This window comes from Rhincodon typus, chromosome 23, assembly GCF_021869965.1.
Source record: "Rhincodon typus isolate 14 chromosome 23, sRhiTyp1.1, whole genome shotgun sequence".
Taxonomy (NCBI): Eukaryota; Metazoa; Chordata; class Chondrichthyes; order Orectolobiformes; family Rhincodontidae; genus Rhincodon; species Rhincodon typus.
The window spans coordinates 43,468,789-43,488,330 of NC_063354.1; the positions used below are offsets into that span (position 1 = coordinate 43,468,789).

The window sequence follows — 19,542 nt, forward strand, 5'->3', positions numbered from 1 at the left end:
GAATTGAGCCCGGGTCCCTGGCACTGTGAGGCAGCAGTGCTAACCACTGAGCCACCATGCCGCCCCTTTTTCTTTCAGTTAGCTCATAAACTGCGAGATTTTGCAATATGAGGTCTACGAACAACCCTGCCTCTTCCATGTGGGAGGGTTTAGTGGTTACTCATCTATATTTAAAAGACAACATTTAAATGCGGCTGATCTGAAGTGAACCTGGTCCCACTCGAGCTGCCGTCTGTTTTCCCACTCAAGCTGAAGAACTGCCCTCTTCGCCACCTCCATCCCCTAGATATATAGTTTGAACATATCCATGAGGAGCTGAAGCGGACTGTTCATCCCTCAAAAACAAAAAGAACTTTGGACGCTGGAAACCTGAAGTGAAAACAGAAATTGCTGTGGAAACTCAGCCGATCTGGCAGCATCTGTGGAGAGAGAAACTGAGTTATTGTTTTCGGGTCCTGTGAGTCCTGCTGAGTTCCTTCATTCACCCCCTCAAGCCTGTCGCACCATTTGGCTTTCAATTCCAGCTTTATTAACGGAATTCAGATTTTGCCATTTGTCATAGTGGGATTTGAATTCCTGAAACGGGTATTATACTGTGTATCTTGAGTACTAGCCCATTACTACTACATCACTGCCTCCCCTCCAGCAATGGGGCATGAGTGGTGTGCAACTAAGCCAGGGGATGAGGGATGTTTCATCTGCCAGCTGACCAGAGGCTACCTGTAGATTTCCAGCCCGTAATATTAATGTTAGAGCCAAGCCATTCAAAAGTGGAGTTGGAAAGACATTGCGTTTCAAAGTGTAGTAAAAATCTGGAACTCTCTGCCAAAAAGCCCAGGGCTGAATTGAACCTTTCAAGATTGAAATCGCTTGATTTTTGTCAGGGAAGGGTGACAAGGATATGGAACAAAACTGGGAAATTCGAGTTGAGATAGAGATCCACTTAGCTAGAATCATTTTGCCGGCGCTGGACTGAGGTGGACAAAGCCAGAAATCACATGACATCAGGTTATAGTCCAACAGGTTTATTTGAAATCACAAGCTTTCGTAGCACTGCTCCATCGTCAGGTGAAGGAGCAGCGTTCCGAAAGCTTGTGATTTCAAATAAACCTGTTGGACGATAACCTGGTGTCATGTGACGTCTGATTGGAATCATTTGGCAGTGCTGTTGGGGCAGGAGGGACTATTCCTAGTCTGGTGTTTCATTGTGAATTGAAAATGGTGGCAGTCAGCCAAATGCAGATGAATGTGGAAAATTGATGACCTCGAGTTATATCCTGCATAGCAAATGTGGATATATTTTATTTTGATGATTTTTATAAAACTTTTTGATAAAATTTTAAAAATGTTGCAGTCAACTAGTGGCAGTTGGTGATAGTAATGGTTGATGTTTTCACATAACATTCCTTCATCTGCAGTTATCATGGAAATATCACCCCAAATCTTTGATATTGTTAATACGAAATTCACGGGCAGCTTGGTCCTAAATTTCCAATATGTCATGTCGCTAGGCAACCGCTCCTTTTTAACAATGCAGACACATATACAATATACCACCTCCTTTAGGAGAAGTGTTATTAATTTAACATCTTTTTAAATTTGCTTCTTAGATTATTTTGGAGAAATTTTTGACATTTGTGATACTGATGGTGATGGTGCTCATTGGATTTACAACAGGTAATTTTAAATGAATCTCATTTTGTTGCGACTATTAGATGTCGACTTTGAAGGTCTTTCCCAAAGTGATGTATCGACCCCAAATGCAATAAAATGTTGTTAAATTAGGAAAGGGGGCATTTTCTTTTGCCCAAATTGAATGAAGAGATTTATCTAGATGAAATAATCCAATCACAGAATATCATTTGGAAACTGGCCCCATCAAATCTGCTTCAGTATCATTCCCCAAAAGAGGCCTTGGTCTAGATTTTAAGGCACAAGCATTTTTTAAAATGTTTTTCGCACTCACAAAGGGAAAATTTACATATCTAAAACTTGACCCCCAAATTGCCTAATGATTGCACAAAGTTCAGCATCATTTGCGACTCTGACAAAACCCCTGGGATCCAAGATCAGACCATCTCTCACCCATGGGATTGGAGATCACACCTTTCCAACCTTCTGGAATCAAACTCTTTCCCCATTCTCGGGTATACATATGTCTTGGTTCTGCAGCCTTTTCTGGAGATCTGCCTGCCTGACAGAATGCCAATCAAATGTTATAAAGCGGAGGTTGCACCCCCCAGACCTGAAAACTAACACCAAAACACCCAAAGGTGAGCACCTTGCCCTATAATCTGTAAAATGAGTGTGAAAAGTGGTGTAACCTGCCTTTCAGCAACTTCTAGTGGTTAAATAAAATAAATCCCTGTCACTCGCTTTACAATCAACAATAACAATTTATTTATCTAACTCTAACAGTAAACAAGCTAGCTAAATTATTAACAGAATGAATAAATCCATTCTAACTACTAACTATTCCTGAATAAAACAAAATTTAATAGTTTGCTGTGCCAATAAACACAAGTCACACGTACAAAAAAGGAATAGAATTTAGTCTTTCAAATTTACAGCCAGGTTACATGTCTTCTGGGATTTTCTGTGCCTTCTCCATCAATTCTCCAGTCAGGAATATTAACTAGTTGTGCTGTAGGTACCGTTGTTATTTAGATGGTGCTTTCGCTAAGACATAGAGGAGTCTGTGAGAGCCAGCGTTTCTCTTTGGGAGCCAGGGGCAGTTAGCTCTGGGGCTTTGTCCAACTGCCCCCCTCCTTTATACTCTTGATTACATATCAATGTTATTTACAATAGGATTGGTCCTATGTTGTCAAAACCATCAGATTTAAATTTATTGGTTTTTGGTATCTAAGTACCTGGCTCAAATTGATTGGCTAAATTCAAAAGTTGTCTTGGTAAAAAAAAAACTGCTGCTTGTCCTGCTAACTGTATGGCCTTTCAATACAAATGTTTCAATTCAGGTGCTATCTGTGTACTTGCAAACTTTCAAGCTGCTGCTCACAGATATTTATTTTAAATCTCTAAGCATAGAAAAAGCATAAGATCTTTGAAAGGGACCACACAATGCTTTCCCCCCCTCGCGTTTTACTAATGCCAAATTCTGACTTTCTGCCTCTCAATGCACAAGTACTCTGCCCAACTTTGCAATACCAGCTAACATTTTCTGTGAGACCCATGTCAAATAAAGGCATGTTATGGTGTTAAAACTCCACCACCTGAAAGAAAATCCAAAATTCCAGGCTCCCTGTCTGTGATTCCACCCACTTTCACCCACATAACCAGGCCAATACTCACTAACTCCTACTTAATCAGCATAATTTCTGATACTCCTCTCTTTCAAACAACTGCACATTTCATTGTAATAGGGTTTATAGATTCTGCTTCAAAAATACCTTGAAGGGAGAGAATTGACCACAGTCACTGAGAAGACATTTGTCCAAACTCTTTAATTTTTTGCCTGTGTAGCTGGCCATTTTAAATGGTGCTTTTTCTTTCATGTAGAATTGCCTCATTTGAACTCTATCTGTCACCTTCTTTGTCACATCTGCTTAGTCTCTGCTCTCCTGCAGATTTTTGGCAATGCAGCTTGTGGTTTACCAAACTCTGCAATTTGGAGTTATTTGAATTGATCTGTCAATTCCCACATCTAGATGTTTGGGCATCGGTGTTCCAATAGACCAACAAGTTATACTGCTCACTTCTCTTGCCAACTCCAAGAAAACTCCTTTATGGAAAATACTTATTGACTAATTACAACAAAGAAGGCATTTGTGCTGGCCCTTCGCAAGAGCAATTTAGCTAGTCTCATTCTCCTGTAGGCCAGCAATTTCTTTTCCCTTCAGGTGGTCATCAAATTCCCTTCTGAAAACCACAGTGGAATCTGTCTGCACCACATTCTCAGGCGAATCCTAACCACTTGCTGTGTGAAAACATTTATTCCCCATCGCACTTGTTGCTCTTTTGCTCATCATCTTTAATGTGGTGCCCTCTGGCTTTGCCTCTCCCATCATTTCCATCAACTGTGTCCAGACCTCTCATGCCTCGGCAGACTGCTATCAAATTTCCTCCAAACCTCGCACCTCTAAGATGAGCAGTCCTAGGTTCTCCAATCTATCCATTTAACTGAAGTCTCTCACCACTGGCAGACTTTTCTGCAGCCTCTTTAAAGATATCACATCCTTTTTGATACCGAGAATTGCACACAATATTCCTCTTGAGACCATACCATTGTTCTCTAAAGATCTGTCATAATTTCCTTGCTTTTGTACTTTGTTTCTATTTATGCAGTCCAGGATTCTACATGCCCTTTTAACTGATTTCTCCATATATTCTGCCATCTTCAATCGTTTCTGAACACAACCACCAGCACCCCCAGATCTCTTATTCCTGCTCCCCTTTTAAATGTTCCCCTTACTTTATGTCATTGATGTTCTGACCAAAATGTACCACTTCATAATTCCCTCTGTTAAATTTAAACTGCTATGTGTCCACCCACATCACCATCCTGTTTCTGTCCTCTTGAACTCCCTCACTATCCTCCTCACAGTTCACAACTATGGGGAGGCAATGGCCTCGTGATGTTGTTGCCAGACTGTTAATGCAGAGACCTAGATAATGTTCTGGGGACCTGGGCTCGAATCCTGCCACGGCAGATGGTGGAATTTGAATTCAATAAATATCTGGAATTAACAGTCTAAAGATAACTATGAATCCATTGCCGATTGTTGGGAAAAACCCATCTGGTTTGCTAATGTCCTTTAGGGAAGGAAACTACCTTCCTTACCTGGTCTGGCCTACATGTGACTCCAGACACACAGCAATGTGTTTGACTCTTAACTGCCCTCTGGGCAATTAGGGATGGGCAATAAATGCTCCTCATCCCATGAATGAATGAAGGAAATAAAAACACTTCTAAGTTTTACGTCGTTTACAATTATTGAAATTTAGCCAGGCTCCTCACTTTCTCGAACCCTCTACCCAAAAGGCGAAACTCCCCTTAATTCAGTTTCTCTTTTTGACGAGTGTGCGTTGGCAATCCTGCACGCCCCATCCAAGTCATACACGGAGGTTCAGAGTTTAATGCTCACAATGATTACTTTTCATTCCAGCCCTTCATATGTCATTCCAAGAGCTTGACCCTTCTGAGTGGATTCGTTTTAATGACTATAAGAACCTGCTTTTTCTGATGTTCATGCTGTTTTTTGGACTCCTCGACATCCCGCTGAACTATGAGAAGTACACTCCCTTCATGGTCAAGATTCTATATGTGGCGTACATTATGATGACTTTTCAGTTGATGGCCATTCTCTTCATCTTCTTGATTGCCCAGACACTACGATGGGTGATGAAGAATTGCGATGTACTCTGGCAAGCGCAGGTATGGAGTTCATAAGGATTAATTTGTCTGTGCCTAAAATACAGGGGAGAAGTGGGATTTTCTTAGTGTTGTCCTGTTACACCAATGTGTCCAATCCCATGCATCCAGCAGGTAACAGCATTTGCAGAGCTGAGAGAATTACCTGCATTTACATAGGACCTTTCACTATTTCAGGATGTCCCAAAGTACTTAATAGTCAATGAAGTGCGATTTTGTTTTTAAGTGTGGCCATGTGGCAGGAAATTGACACGCAGCCCAACAGCAATGTAACAATTTTTTAAAAATAACATTTGTTAAATTAACTCCTGCCTCCACCTCAAAATAGTGCCACGGGATCTTTTAAATCAACCCTGAAATGTCAGATGGAGTCTGGGTTGAATGCCAATTTCAAAGGATGGCATCAACAGTCCTCTATTACTCTTTCCTTTGATTTTCTTTGGTGCCATTTTACTCCTGAAGGCATTCACTTACTCTCTTCCATCCGCGTTTTCTGAGCTCTGTAATCATGATAAGCAAGACTCAGCTAGCTGAAGAGTAACTTACAGAAGCTTCTGTTGGGTACACCTTCAACTGGAGTGGTCTCAGCAGCGAAGGGTGTTGTGAAACAGCAGTAGGGATTACTATCCAGTCCATAAGACCATAAGAAATAGGAACAAGAGTAGGCCATTTGGTCCCACCAATCATTAGGCACTTCATCATTCCTCACATCCACTTTCCTACCCTTTCCCCGTAATCTTTGATTTCCCCAACTGATCAAGGTTCTATCTATCTCAGCATTAAATATCCACAAGGACTCTGCCCCCACAGCCCTCTATGGTAAGGAGCCCCACCTGGTCTCCAAACCTACTAACTTTCTAAAAGACACGACTGATTGACTTATAATGTTCTGACATTCCCTCTTGGGGAAAAATCAAACCACTATGGTCGTCATTTATGCACCAACAACAACAAACCCTGAAGAAAAGCAAAGATAAATTATAAGAATGGCTTGTATCTTTGATGACTTACTTATCATCCTTGGTGCTTTGAACACCAGTTGGCACAGACAATCCAATCTGTGAGTGAGCTACAGAGAGGAACAGAGTTGGCAGCAATAAAAGGCTTCCTCTGGTGAAGATGTGTGCAGAGTTTAATCTCCGCATCATTAACTATGTATTCCATCTGCCAAACTGAAACAAGACATTCTGGATGCACTCTTCTTCAATGCTCTGGTTACTTGGAGAAAGAAGGGCAGGCTGATCAAAGCCATGTGTAGGTTGTTGGACTAACCATAGACTCATTGTCTTAAAGCTCAACATGGGGAGAGCTGTGCTGGGTTCAAGCTCCACTATTGCACAAAATGTCCCAAAGTGTCAATGTCGAATTGAATCACCAAGATGGTTAGATTACTTTGCATTTACTATTATCTAAGACAGAAAAGAGATTCCCACTGGGTTTCATTAATAAATACAAAACTTCTTATTATGAACAAACATAGTCTTCAACAAGTAAAGAACTGGCTATTAACTACTACTGTGCAAACCTAGACTATATCATCTTTAAACCCAAAACACATCTATACATTCATGCACAGGTGGGATGATGGGGATGTACAAATCTGCAAATATGGGTAGAGATGAAGGCAAAAAAGAAAATTATGTCTGTCAAGTCCAAACTACAAATCTGGAATGGGGTAACTTTCCCACAGTTCTTTCAGTTTCTGTTAATGATATCACCTTGCTGTTAGCTGCTGGCTGATGGCAGAATCTCAGTTTGGGTGTCCGGTCAGTTAGACCCAGGTCTTTCATTTAGTTGGCAGTTCAGCTTTCAGAATCTTTCAGAGTTTCCAGAAAAGAGAGAGAGACCCATCTTTACTGTAGGCTTCTTTGAGGTCTCTTTCAAACTGTAGCACTCCCCAGTCTGTGGCAAAACAGGAAGTAACAGTCCAAAAGTGTTGCTAGACAACCTGCAGCCCAATGCTACTTTCACCGGTTTGTCTAGCAAAAATAAACTATCCCATCTCTATATAAACAGCTTCATATTCCACAGGTCATTTGACCTTTTGTAAATACAGCAAACGTTTTATTAACTGGTACCAATGGGACGAGGAATGTGCCGGTTGGTCCAATATTCTGGTTAATCAAGAGTTACACATAACTGGAGTAAACCCTGACCAAGTGAAATTCGAGGCATAAACATCCCTCAAAACACCTACGTAAAAACATCCTAAGATCAATGTAATAGAAACATAATGCAGGGGGTCTAAACATCACTGTTACACTTTATTTACAGCACAAATACTCAGACTTCGCGATAGATCACAGTATTGAAGTATATAATTTTTGCTGGTTTATCAAGACTGCTAGTTGATAAGGTGTTGGTTTAGGAAAAGTATGCTGTATTGAGTAAAGCACAACACAATTCTACTTTTGAGTTCCAAGAAGTCGTACGGTAAGCTTTCCGCACTCCAGGCATGGTCCAAGATTTCCATTTATCCAGTTTCTCATTCCCAAAAAAATGTGTGTAACTCTAACAATGTCAATAATTGACCCAAGAGATATGCCCAGGAGGAAAATGTCAATGAAAGGCTAAACACCTCAAGATCAAAATAAACACCAAGGCAAAAGGGGAGGTGATGGTCTAGTGGTCTTATTGCTGGACTATTAATCCAGAAACTCAGCTCTTGTTCTGGGGACCCAGGTTCAAATCCAACGATGGTAGAATTTGAATTAAATTTTTAAAAATCTGGAAGTAAGAAGCGAATGATGACCATGAATCCATTATTGGTTGTCAAGAAAACCCATCTGGTTCACTAATGTCCTGCAGGGAAAGGAAATCTTCCATCCTTACCTGGTCTGACCTACGTGTGACTCCAGACCCACAGCAATGTGGTTGACTCTTAACTGCCCTCTGCGTAATTCGGGATGGGCAATAAATGTTGGTGTAGCCAGCGATGTCCTCATCCCATGAGAGAATTTTTAAAAATGTCCCAAAAGATGTGGATTACCAGTTAGATGGTCTTAAACAGTGTGGAATGTAGACCAACGGGACTAATATTAACAGCCAGTATAATGGTAATGTAGAAAGAACTGGAAAGCAACAGAAATCTATACAGGATCTTGAGAGGATGCGCATATGGAAAAAGCTGTAATTAAAGAGTTTTTGAAGAAAGTTCACAGAGCTGTAGTAATTTGGGGAAGTGAAGAGTTGAACTCAATACACACAGCAAAATATGGAAGGTGACTAGACGACTTACAGAGACCTGGTCCACTCTCCTGCTGTAGAACATATGGAGTCCACCTCCTATAAACTCCAGGGTTGGTTTGATGAAAACAATGAGGAGATTCAGACTCTGAGTAGGCACACTGTCTCCTTAGAGCTGGTCATCTGTTTTTTTTTTAAAATGTAGCTGCTCTAAGATCAACTATTCGATGCTTAGAGAGCTGTCAGATCACTGGTTAAGTAAAAAGGCAGAGGAAGAACATTCATAATGCAACAGAAACCATACCAGCTGCTTCCATGATGTTCTGAAAACAATCCATGGTGTGCAGACTTTGGAAAATTCTCTCCTCAGAACCACACTGATTACAGACAAGACCATAATCCCAGAGTGATGAGAAGAACCTTCTAACAATGTTCTGAATCTGCTGTCAACAATTAATGACAAGATAATTGCCCACTTGCCCCAAATTGAAGTCAATTTGTGACTTGCTTCCACTCCCAGCAAAGGTGAGATCATGAAAGTAATCAGTCTCCTGTGGAACAGCAAGGCACCAGGGTCAAGTGTAACACCAGGTAAAATAGACAAGACGGGGAGCACAATACTCACTGCACTATTGCAGATAATGTAGAAACAGTCCCAAACAATATTATATCCCATCCCTCATGGATTCAAGCTTGCATCAGTGGTTCACCTACACCAAAGGAAGAGAAATTATCAAGCTTTGGGCAACTATCAAGAAATCTCCCTGCTTGAATTGTTGGGAGGATACTTGCAAGATTCCAACTAAACCACCTAACACGGCATGTCGAACAAGAGCTCCCAGCAGAAGTCAGTGCAACTCCAGGAAAGGTTGTGGTACAGTTGGTATGATGACACCTCCAGGAGAAATGTCAAGAACAGAACTACTTCTTGTACTATTTATCCATCAGGTGGAATTATTTGTCATGAGGGCCAATGGGAGATCATGGCAAAATGTGTCTTCTAGAAAAGTTAATTGCTATGGTATAACAATTCTAGGATGGCATTTTGCATCTATGCTGGATGCTGCACAGTCTTCTGACACCTTCTTAGTCATAAATACAATGAACAGTGCTGAGATTTGGTTGCTATTTCTCTATTGTTATATCAAAAGCTAGGACCTAACTGATATGCGAACAAAGCTGGGAACCCTGCAGTGACTAACTCACCTTCTGACTCCCCAAAGCCTGGCCACGATCTGCAAGACACAAGTCAGGAGTGCCATGGAATACTCCCCACTTGCCTGGACGAGTGCAGCTCCAATAACACTCAAAAGTCTTGACACCATCGTGGTCAAAGCAGCCCGCTTGCTTAGCACCACATCCACCATCTTCAACATTGGCTCCCTCCATCAGTAGCAGAAGTGTGTACCACGTACAAGATGAATCACAAAAATTCACCAAGGTTCCTCCGACTGCACCTTCCAAACTAGTGACCCTATCATCTACAAGGACAAAGATAGCAGATACATGGGAACATCACTGCCTTCAAATTTCCCTCCAATTCCCTTACAATCCTGATCTGAAAATTTATCCCTTTTTTTTCAGCGTTACTGAGTCAAAATCCTGGAACTCCCTCCCTAATAGCTTTTTGTGTGTACCTAACTCCATGCGATTGAAGAAGGGACCCCAGCACCATCTTTCAAAGGCCGTTAGGGATAGGCAATAAGTGCTGGCCCAGCTAGAGATACCCACATCCCATGAATGGAACAATTAAAATCATTTAAACAATGGAACACAGGTTCATAGTTCCTTGAAAGTGGAGTCACAGGTAGACAGGATAGTGAAGAAGGCGTTTGGTACACTTGCCTTTATTGGTCAGTGCATTGAGAATAGGAGTTGGGAGGTCATTTTGTGGCTGTGCAGGACATTGGTTAGGCCACTTTTGGAATACTGCATGCAATTTTTGTCTCCCTGCTATAGGAAAAATGTTGTTAAACTTGAAACGGTTCAGGAAAGATTTACAAGGATGTTGCCAGAGTTGGAGGGCTTGAGCTATGGGACGAAGCTGAATAGGCTGGGACTATTTTCCCTGGAGCATCAGAGGCTAAGGGATGATCTTATAGAGGTTTATAAAATCATGATGGGCATGGATAGGGTGAAGACCCATGGTATTTTCCCCAGGGTAGGGGAGTCCAGAACTAAAGGGTATAGATTTAACGTGGGAGGGGAAAGATTTCGAAGGGACCTAAGGGGCAACTTTTTCATGCAGAGGGTGGTGCGTGTATGGAATGAACAGCCAGAGGAAGTGGTGGAGGCTGGTTCAGTTACAATGTTTAAAAGGCATCTGGATGGGGACATGAATAGGAAGGGTTTGGAGGGATATGGGCCAAATGCTGGCAAATGGAACTAGACTAATTGAGGTTATCTGGTCAGCATGGATGAGTTGGACAGAAGAGACTGTTTCCATGTGGTATGACTCTGTGACTCTATTAAATCCTATGTGCCACATTTCACTGTTACACAGCAGTTGTGTGTCAAGCAACAATGGGCTGGATCTTCCAGTGAGTATAGTAGAGAGTGCACCTAGCCACTCACCAGTTTATGCTGGAGCCTCTGCATCTTCTGCTCCGGCAGCAATGTGAGACTGAACAGAGCTGCAAAGTTAATTGTTGGATGTAATTGCAGCGTAGCCACACCTTTTTTTTTGTCACAAACTGAAGACATGTCCCTTAAGATCTGTCATCAGTTCATTGACTTGCATTGTTTTAAATGGAGCTGTCAAAATCTGATCATGCTTCATCCCCTGATAGTGCTAACTACCAACTGTCTGACAATGTTCACTCTCACCCACCTCCCACCCCATCAAAAAACTGACTGCGTCCAACTACAACTCTCACCCTGAGAGCACGACTCTCATCCTATGAGCACTCACTCCATTTATGCCATGAAAATGTTAGTCTCCCACCTCCTGGACACACTGTGCGCTCATGGACTGAGCTAATTGTTTCAGGATAGCTGTGTTGGTTCACTCGCCGAGCTGGTTCGTTGTTCTGCAGATGTTACATTACCCTGCTGGGCAACATCATCAGTGCAATTTCAACAAGACTCCTATGACTATTGGGCATCAGAGTAGCATACAAACCCACGTCAACCCTACGCCAACTACGAACTCGAATCAAAGACCTCTTACCCACTATGGACAGAACCAACATAATATACAAAAAATACACTGATGATGTTGCCCAGCAGGGTAATGAAACGTCTGCAAACTAACAGACCAGCTCAGTGAGCCAACCAACCATAGCATCCACAACCCAAGCTACAAATCTACTCAAGAACTTTGTTTCAACATTGGTTGGATGGGAGCCAGGCATATTGGAGAAAGTGAGTTGGGAGAAAGGGTTCAGGGGTGGGTGAGCACAGTCTGCGGTGTGGAAGGGCTAACAGTGCTGAGTTTTGGGGCGTTTAGGGGTGGGGTGTGGTTTGAAACATTGCTGAAACGTTCCGAAGTGCTCTGACGCTGCAGCGGTATTTGGTGTGGAGTCACATACCCGAGCAGGCTTCACAATTGCTATGGAAGGCTCTAAGTAAATCCATGTAAAACCAGGGTAAGTACCAGGCAAACTCTGTTGGACTCGCAGAGCAGGGTAAATCTAACAGTTACACTTCCTGCTGTGATATGCCCATCTTGGGACTGTCTTTGGATCCTGAGATGCATCAGTGACACAAGTTGAGTTGGAAGCCTCATGGCACCAATGTAATGGTATAGCAGCTACGTGGAGAAATATAAAAATGCACACTACGATAACCCAGCACTTTTACTGTATTGTATAATTCTTTCAAACTTACTGGGAACGAACCACGAGTCTTCACAAGTTGAGAGCTACAAGTACCCACTCTGCAATGGGAGTACACGTGTCCGACATGCACTAGATGTCTTGTTCAAATTAGATTGATCTTATATTTTTCCTCTACATCAACCTGTTCACAGATGTTATTACATACCCCTGAAGCAGGATGGACTTGAACCCAGCCTCCTGGCTCAGAGGTAGGGACACTCAGTCATGCAGCTACACATACACTAGGGGCACTATGGTCGTAGTCTGCTGAGCCCAAGTGTATACTGCTGTGGATAGAGTTAAAGTCCTGTTACGTGAGTGCCAGCCATCCCCACACGTTGTGGAATCACTGAAACACTGGGAGGACTGGACCCACAATTTGCCCATTTCAGTCTGACTGCTCTCGCCGTCTGCCACCTCCTTTCGATCCCCTGGGTGGAGGTCAGGTGGATGCTGGGAGGAAACCTACGGCCGCTGCCTGAGTGAGGATCTGCAGGGAGTTATCTGAAAATCTGGAGGCAGCTTTGACCTGCTCCTCTTCCTCTCAGTAGGCAGCTGCCTCCACAGCGAGTGGTAGGCCTCCAATGCCAAACATTTCCGAAAGCCCTTCGTGGCTGGGACTTGCCATTGGCACCATCGTCAGTCAGCCGAACCCAACCCTGGGCCAATGAAAGCCTTTCCAGTTAAAAGTTGTACTGCATCAGTGAAGGTCCTGGTGACACACTGTCAGGATCTACCAGATTGCTGAACCAGAATTCAAAATCCCAAATCTCGACACAATTCCTTTGTAGAACAAGGTAGGAGCTGATCTGGATCTTAACTCAATCACCTGTCTTGACTCCATATCCTTTATTATTTCCAAATTACAAAAAGCTACCAGTTGTTGTTTGGAAATGACTATTGAATTAGCATGGGCAGCTCTCTGTGGGAGAGAATTCCTCACTCTGACTACCCTTTGCATGCAGATGTATTTCTTCAAGTCTCTGCTGAATGGTCTGGCTCTGAGGTCAAGGATGTGCTAGCCATGGAAGATGTGTCATAACACTGCCAATCAAGTTGAATGTCAGCCTGTCAATCCTTGCAATACTCCTGAAGGCAGGCAGTAAGAGTGTGAGAGTCTCTTGGTCAGCCACCCTGCAGTAGGCAATGACAAGACACTCCTGTACATTGCCATAAACATGGACCAATCCAATGGAAGTCCGTGGCCCAATCCTCATAAATAAGGCTGTGAGAAAAGGTAGAGACTACTTGTTTTACTCTATTGTTGTGTCACACTGCATATGTCTGTCCATTGTGTTCCCAGTTACTGATAAATGTAACAAAGAGTTGAGCTTCTTGCAGAGCACCTGCAATCAAATCCTTCCAATTTGACGATGTGCCCATTAAATCTACTCTTTTCTGAAAATAAACTTCACAGGGGTTAATTTTGCCCTGGAGGTGTACTGCAACAGAAACCAAATCAAATGGTTAATGGAAACTCATAGATCTAGCACAGAGACTGAGCAAAATTAAACCAAAATAACATTATCCAGGGTGACATTGCGCCCTAGCCCCTGTGGTACCCACTCGTCTCTAAAGGTCTCTGCTGGTCAACACTCAAATGGACACTGAGCACAGATGTAACCACAGAACAGAGACAGTCAGCACTATAACCCTCTCTGCCCATTATCTCTACTCTGTCTCTTATAGTCTAAAGAAGATCCTAAACAGATCAGAAATTTGAGTTCAGGTCCAACAGTTTTACTTTTAGCTAACAGTCTCTTGGGTGAAAACGTACCCAATGCCTGTTGAGAGTTATTATAAATTACATCCATAGGCATTCCCATAGCTGGGTAAGTTCCTCAATTAGGGTTCATTACTCTTGGCTACCTTTTACCAATCCATGTTAGCTCTTTCTAATCAGCTCAGATTTCTCCAAGTCGTTCTCATTCATTATAAATTTAAACAACTTCTCCAAATGGAAGTTAATCTGACCTTTCCTGTCTTTCTCTCTCTCTCTCTCTCTCACACACACACCTTCCTTGAATAATGAAGACATTTTTATAATTTTCCAATTCGTGACTCAAGAATTTAAAAAAAGTGATGGCCAAAGAACCTGCAAAATCCTCAGCCACATCCTTTAAAAGACTGGGGCTAAAACCATCAGGACCTGGGTTTTGTCAATATTTGGTGGTATTTTCTTTTTAATACAGGTTTACTACTGGGAGCTGGAGCAATTGGATGCCTCCAGGAATGCAGTCAACCAGAGTTAGCATAATGTAATTATTCAACAAGTCTGCCATTTCCCAGAATTGTTACAGGCAGCAGGAAGCCATTCAGCCCATTATGATTGCTATCCAATCAGCATAATGACTTATTGCCATTCTCCTACATTGCCTTACTTTCTTTTGTCATGTTACCCTCGCCTGTTTCTAAAGGCCCAGGCTTCTATCTTTTGTTATCCTTGATGATTGGAAAAATATTGAGTGTTAATCTTGATTTCCCTCACAAGGTTCTTGTTGTATTCCTAATGAACATCTTTCACTGCTGTCTGTTTTCTTCCTTTGCAATCCTTTAGATGTCTCCCAGTCTCCTAGTGAGAACCACAGCTTTCTGACACTGAATGGGGGTGCTCCCAGGGATCCACAGCTGCCACAAACTGTGCTTTTTCTTTTATTCATTTATGAAATGTGGGCATTGCTAGCTAGGCCAGCGTTTATTGCCCAGAGGGCAGTGAAGAGTCAATCGCATTGCTGTAGGTCTGGAGTCACAGATCAGATAAGGATGGTAGATTGCAGTTGGATATTTGCAATAATCAACCACAGTTACATATGAGATAACAAGGTGTAGAGCTGGATGATCACAGCAGGCCAAGCAGCATCAGAGGAGCAGGAAAGCTGACGTTTTGGGTCTGGACCCTTCTTTGGAAATGTTACATATGGTTGCTATCAGACTATAAATTTCAGATACTCTTATTGAAAGCAAAGAACTTGCAGTTATATAGTGTTTTTCATAACCTTACATGTCCCAAAGCATTGTTCAGCCAACCATGTCATAGAGTTTATTTCTTCCTGGTAACAGATTACAGCATCGATGATTCATCTCGAGCGGTGGCTTCCGAAATATTTCTGGTCTCGCGCTGGTATCTGTGGGCTGCAGCTCGGACTCGACAACAGCTGGTATATCTGGTGAGAGCTCTGAAATGGTTCTTGTAGCATAGCTCAGGCAGGAAAGGAGTTAATGCCTTCACATCTTCCATTGAACAGTTGGGAACTTGGACACGAGTGTGGATGAGATTCAAATCATAATGGCTGCACCAGTATATGGAGGGAAGAAACAAATTGAAATAAACGAATATAAATTTTGTCTAAATTAGCTACTTGACTGCCTTCATGCCTGTTCCAGTTCATTTACTGAACGCAGTTGCCAACAAGCATCTTTCTGACTGGCCACAAATTGTATGTGCAGAGTTAAACTATTAAGATTTGCAAAAGAAAAGTTACCCGCAGCCTCCAGTAAAGTAAGTAGAAATTGCGAGCTAGTTCTGTCTTCCACCTTGATTTTTTTTATTCATTCACGGGATGAGGGCATCGCTGGCCAGGCCAGCATTTATTGCCCATCCCTAATTGCCCAGAGGGCAGTTCAGAGTCAACCACATTGCTGTGGATCTGGAGTCACATGTAGGCCAGACCAGGTGAGGATGACAGTTTCCTTCCCTAAAGGACATTAGTGAATCCAATGGGTTTTTCCCGACAATTGGCAATGGATTCACGGTCATCATTAGTCTCTTAATTCCAAATATTTATTGAATTCAATTACCACCATCTGCCGTGGCAGGATTCGAACCCAGGTCCCCAGAACATTATTTGGGTCTCTGGATTAAGAGTGCAGCGATAATATCACTAAGCCATTGCCTCCCCATAATTATAGGATTATAGGAGAAAGGGCATTGCGCTGGGAAACATATATTAGCCCTTTATAAATGCAAATAAGGGGATCAGCGCCTTTTTGAGGCCCTCATTAATTTTCTTGCCAGCTGCTAACATTAATTGTATTCAGGAAAATGAAGCCCAACGGAGGATTGGTGATGGTGGTGGGGAGGGCGGGAGTGGGGCGTGGTATCCTTAAAGGAGGTGACTGTTAACTGAGGACAAAATGTTTCCCACTGCTTCCCCTCTACTGTTATATCTCTTTCTTACCTCTCCCTACACTGCACTCAGGTCTCTAATTACTCCCCCTTACTGATCACCTATTGTGTCCTGCCACTATTTGCCACTTCCCCTCCCAGTAATAACTGGAAATGAACAGACTGGTCCTGCATTTTGAGGCATGCAGGATAAATCATTGAATCCCTACATTGCAGGTAGACACCATTTGGCCCATCAAGTCTGCACCAACCCTCCAAAGAGCATCCCACCCTGACCCCATATTTCCCATGGCTGATCCACTTAGCCTACACATCACTAGACACTATGGGCAATTTAGCATGGCCAATCCACCTAGCCTGCACATCTTTGGACTGTGGGAGGTAACCCATGCAGATATGGGGAGAATGTGCAAACTCCACAAAGACAATAGCCCAAGGCTGGAATTGAACCCAGGTCCCTGGTGTTGTGAGGTAGCAGTGCTAACCACTGAGCCACTGTGCTGCCCAAGGAAATGTTTGAACCCTTCCTGGCAGGGAATGGAACCCCAGTCTCCCATGTGACAGATGGGTATAACTAACCACTATACTGTGAGGACCTAGATCAGATCAGTATCTGTCATTTGCAAGTTTTACTGTTTGTTTTCTTCTGGACTGATGGCTCATTCACTGCACTACAACATCTACTGCATCATTTCCCCACACCCTCCTCCTTGCATCCCAATCTGTCTCCCACCAATCGACCATAATTTCTGCCCTGACTTACCTCACTTACCTACGGGTTCCTGCTAGGGTCATGGTGACCTGATTCGCTACTTTGCTTTGCCGACTGGAGCTATAGAATGGGGCCTGCCTCACTGTTGTACTGAAGGGGTTCCATCCTGCACTGCATGGGCCTACATATATCAAGATAATCCCCAAACGCAACTCGTTAAATAGTCTTCCTAACCACCTTCCTACCTTCCTGACAAATACTCATCATCCATTTACCATTTGTCCTCACCTCAAAATGTTCGAGGTGCTACGTAAATGCGATTTGTTACTTCTGTGGCCGCTCTATGTTGATCTACAGGGTGGAGGATACAGTCGATAGTGACGCACAAAGCTGTAGCAGCCCCAAGTGTGGAAAAGTGGAAGAACATCAGGAATCTGCAAACAAGGCTGAGAAAGAGCAATCATTGCCCAGTGAGAATGAGACTGAGCCGAACTCCAGCGTGGAGCTGCACATTCTCCGACGCAGATCCAAGGCACATTTTTCAGACGTGACTTCCAATGAGATTAAAGACGCTGATTGTTACCTGTAATTTCTGAGAGATATTCTGAGCCACTTCCATCTGGGCTTTTACGCAGTGGAGCATCTGTCCCTTTTGCTATCCACGTGCAGAAGGACAATGGGACCTATCATACATAAACCTGCAGGTGGCAAAGATATCACTTTGCTCAGGCAAATAATGTTTTGATGAGCAGTTGATGGTGAGGGCTTTCCAAAGTTTGTGCAATGTTGTTGAGCTTCACAATATTTACCAAGTATCCTCCCCCTTCTCTGGTATCTAAAGGAATCTTACTATTGTCCGAGAGGCTCAAATGCTTTATAATAGACACCTTAGGGGTAAGTTATAGGTTGGGTTCTAATGGAGGGGTTGTGAGATAGAGGATTATCCACAAATTGGAATCTAATCTTGGCCTTCAGGTGGTTTATAAATTGGATAACGTATATCTGGGAGTGATTGAGAATTGTACAGAGGGAATACAGATTTCCTCAGAATGGTGAAATTCCTGACAGTGTTTGTGTAAAAGATATTCATTTGGTCAGTGCCAAGATTGAAACTTTGACTGCTAATGAGGCATTTAAATATATATATTTATGTAAATTCAATAAATCTTTATTCTAATCTATATCTTTGTTTATGACGGCCTCCAACAATTCTAAATGACGACCATTCAGCACCCAATGTCATGATAGCCCTCCAAAGCTCACACTCAGTTGGACAGGTGCGCGTTAGATTTAACCCGTTGGTGAATGTCTGGAACCACATGTTCAAAAGGTGTTCAAAATCATGAGGGATCTGCGAAGGGTGGACAAGGAGAAAATATTCCCATTGGAGGATGGGTCAAGAATGAGAGGGCACGGTGCAAAAGACACAAACAGACACAACAGCAAAAGACACGGTGCAACAAGACACAAGGAGAAACAGTTTCACACGGTGAGCGATTACAATCTGGAATGTGCTGGCAGAGAGTGTGCTGAAGGCACTTGGAAGCTTTTGAAAGAGATTGAGATCTGAAAGGGAAAGATTTATAAGTCTACAAGGAAAAGGTAGTGGTCTATAAAATCACGAAAGGCATAGATAAGGAAATATCTTGCATGGTCAGGGAGTCTAAAACGAGAGGGGTTATGAAATAAAGGATTATCCCGTAACTCCTCTATCCCAGGTTTAAGGTGAAAGGAGAGAGATACAAAAGGTTCCAGGGTAACTTTTTCAAACAAAGGGTGGTGAGTGGAACAGGCTGCCAGAGGTAGTGGTGGAGGCGAGTACAATTTTGTTATTTAAGAAACGTTTGGACAGGTACATGAATGGGATAGGTGTGGAGGGATAGGATCCAGACTCAGGCAAATGGGACTAGACTAATTGTGAAAACTGGGTGGCATGGACACTTTGGGCCATAGGACCTGTTTCCATGCTGTAGACCTCTATGATTCTGTGAGTGGGACAAGGTGTACCCAATTCACAGAGAGCCAGCCTGAACACAAGATGCTGAATGGCCTCCGTTTGTGGCATAATCATCCTATGATTCTGTGTGGCTGAATGATAGATAGGGAACATTTCAGGGAGACATTGGATTGGGTGCTCAGTTCAGGGATAATTCCTTTTACTGACACCCCATGTGGAGTACACTGTTCTGCTTTTTGTGGTTCTGACCCGATCTGCCTGCCCTTCTCCATGTTTCTGATACCCTTCCTTCTCGAAGACTTTTTAAAATGATCTTCCAAAACACCTCAGTTGACAAGTGCACCTTATACAGTG

General features: G+C 42.8%; 1 protein-coding gene across 1 annotated transcript in view; it reads left to right on the forward strand.

Moving 5' to 3' along the window:
- LOC109923077 (transient receptor potential cation channel subfamily V member 5-like) overlaps nt 1–17,820 on the forward strand; it is a 56,866-nt gene extending 39,046 nt beyond the window's left edge. Inside the window, exons 12-15 of the mRNA XM_048610950.1 lie at nt 1,611–1,677; nt 5,124–5,392; nt 15,454–15,560; nt 17,589–17,820. Of these exons, the coding sequence (XP_048466907.1) occupies nt 1,611–1,677; nt 5,124–5,392; nt 15,454–15,560; nt 17,589–17,820 (675 nt within the window). The remainder of the gene's footprint in view (nt 1–1,610; nt 1,678–5,123; nt 5,393–15,453; nt 15,561–17,588) is intronic.
- The last annotated feature ends 1,722 nt before the right edge of the window (nt 17,821–19,542 follow it).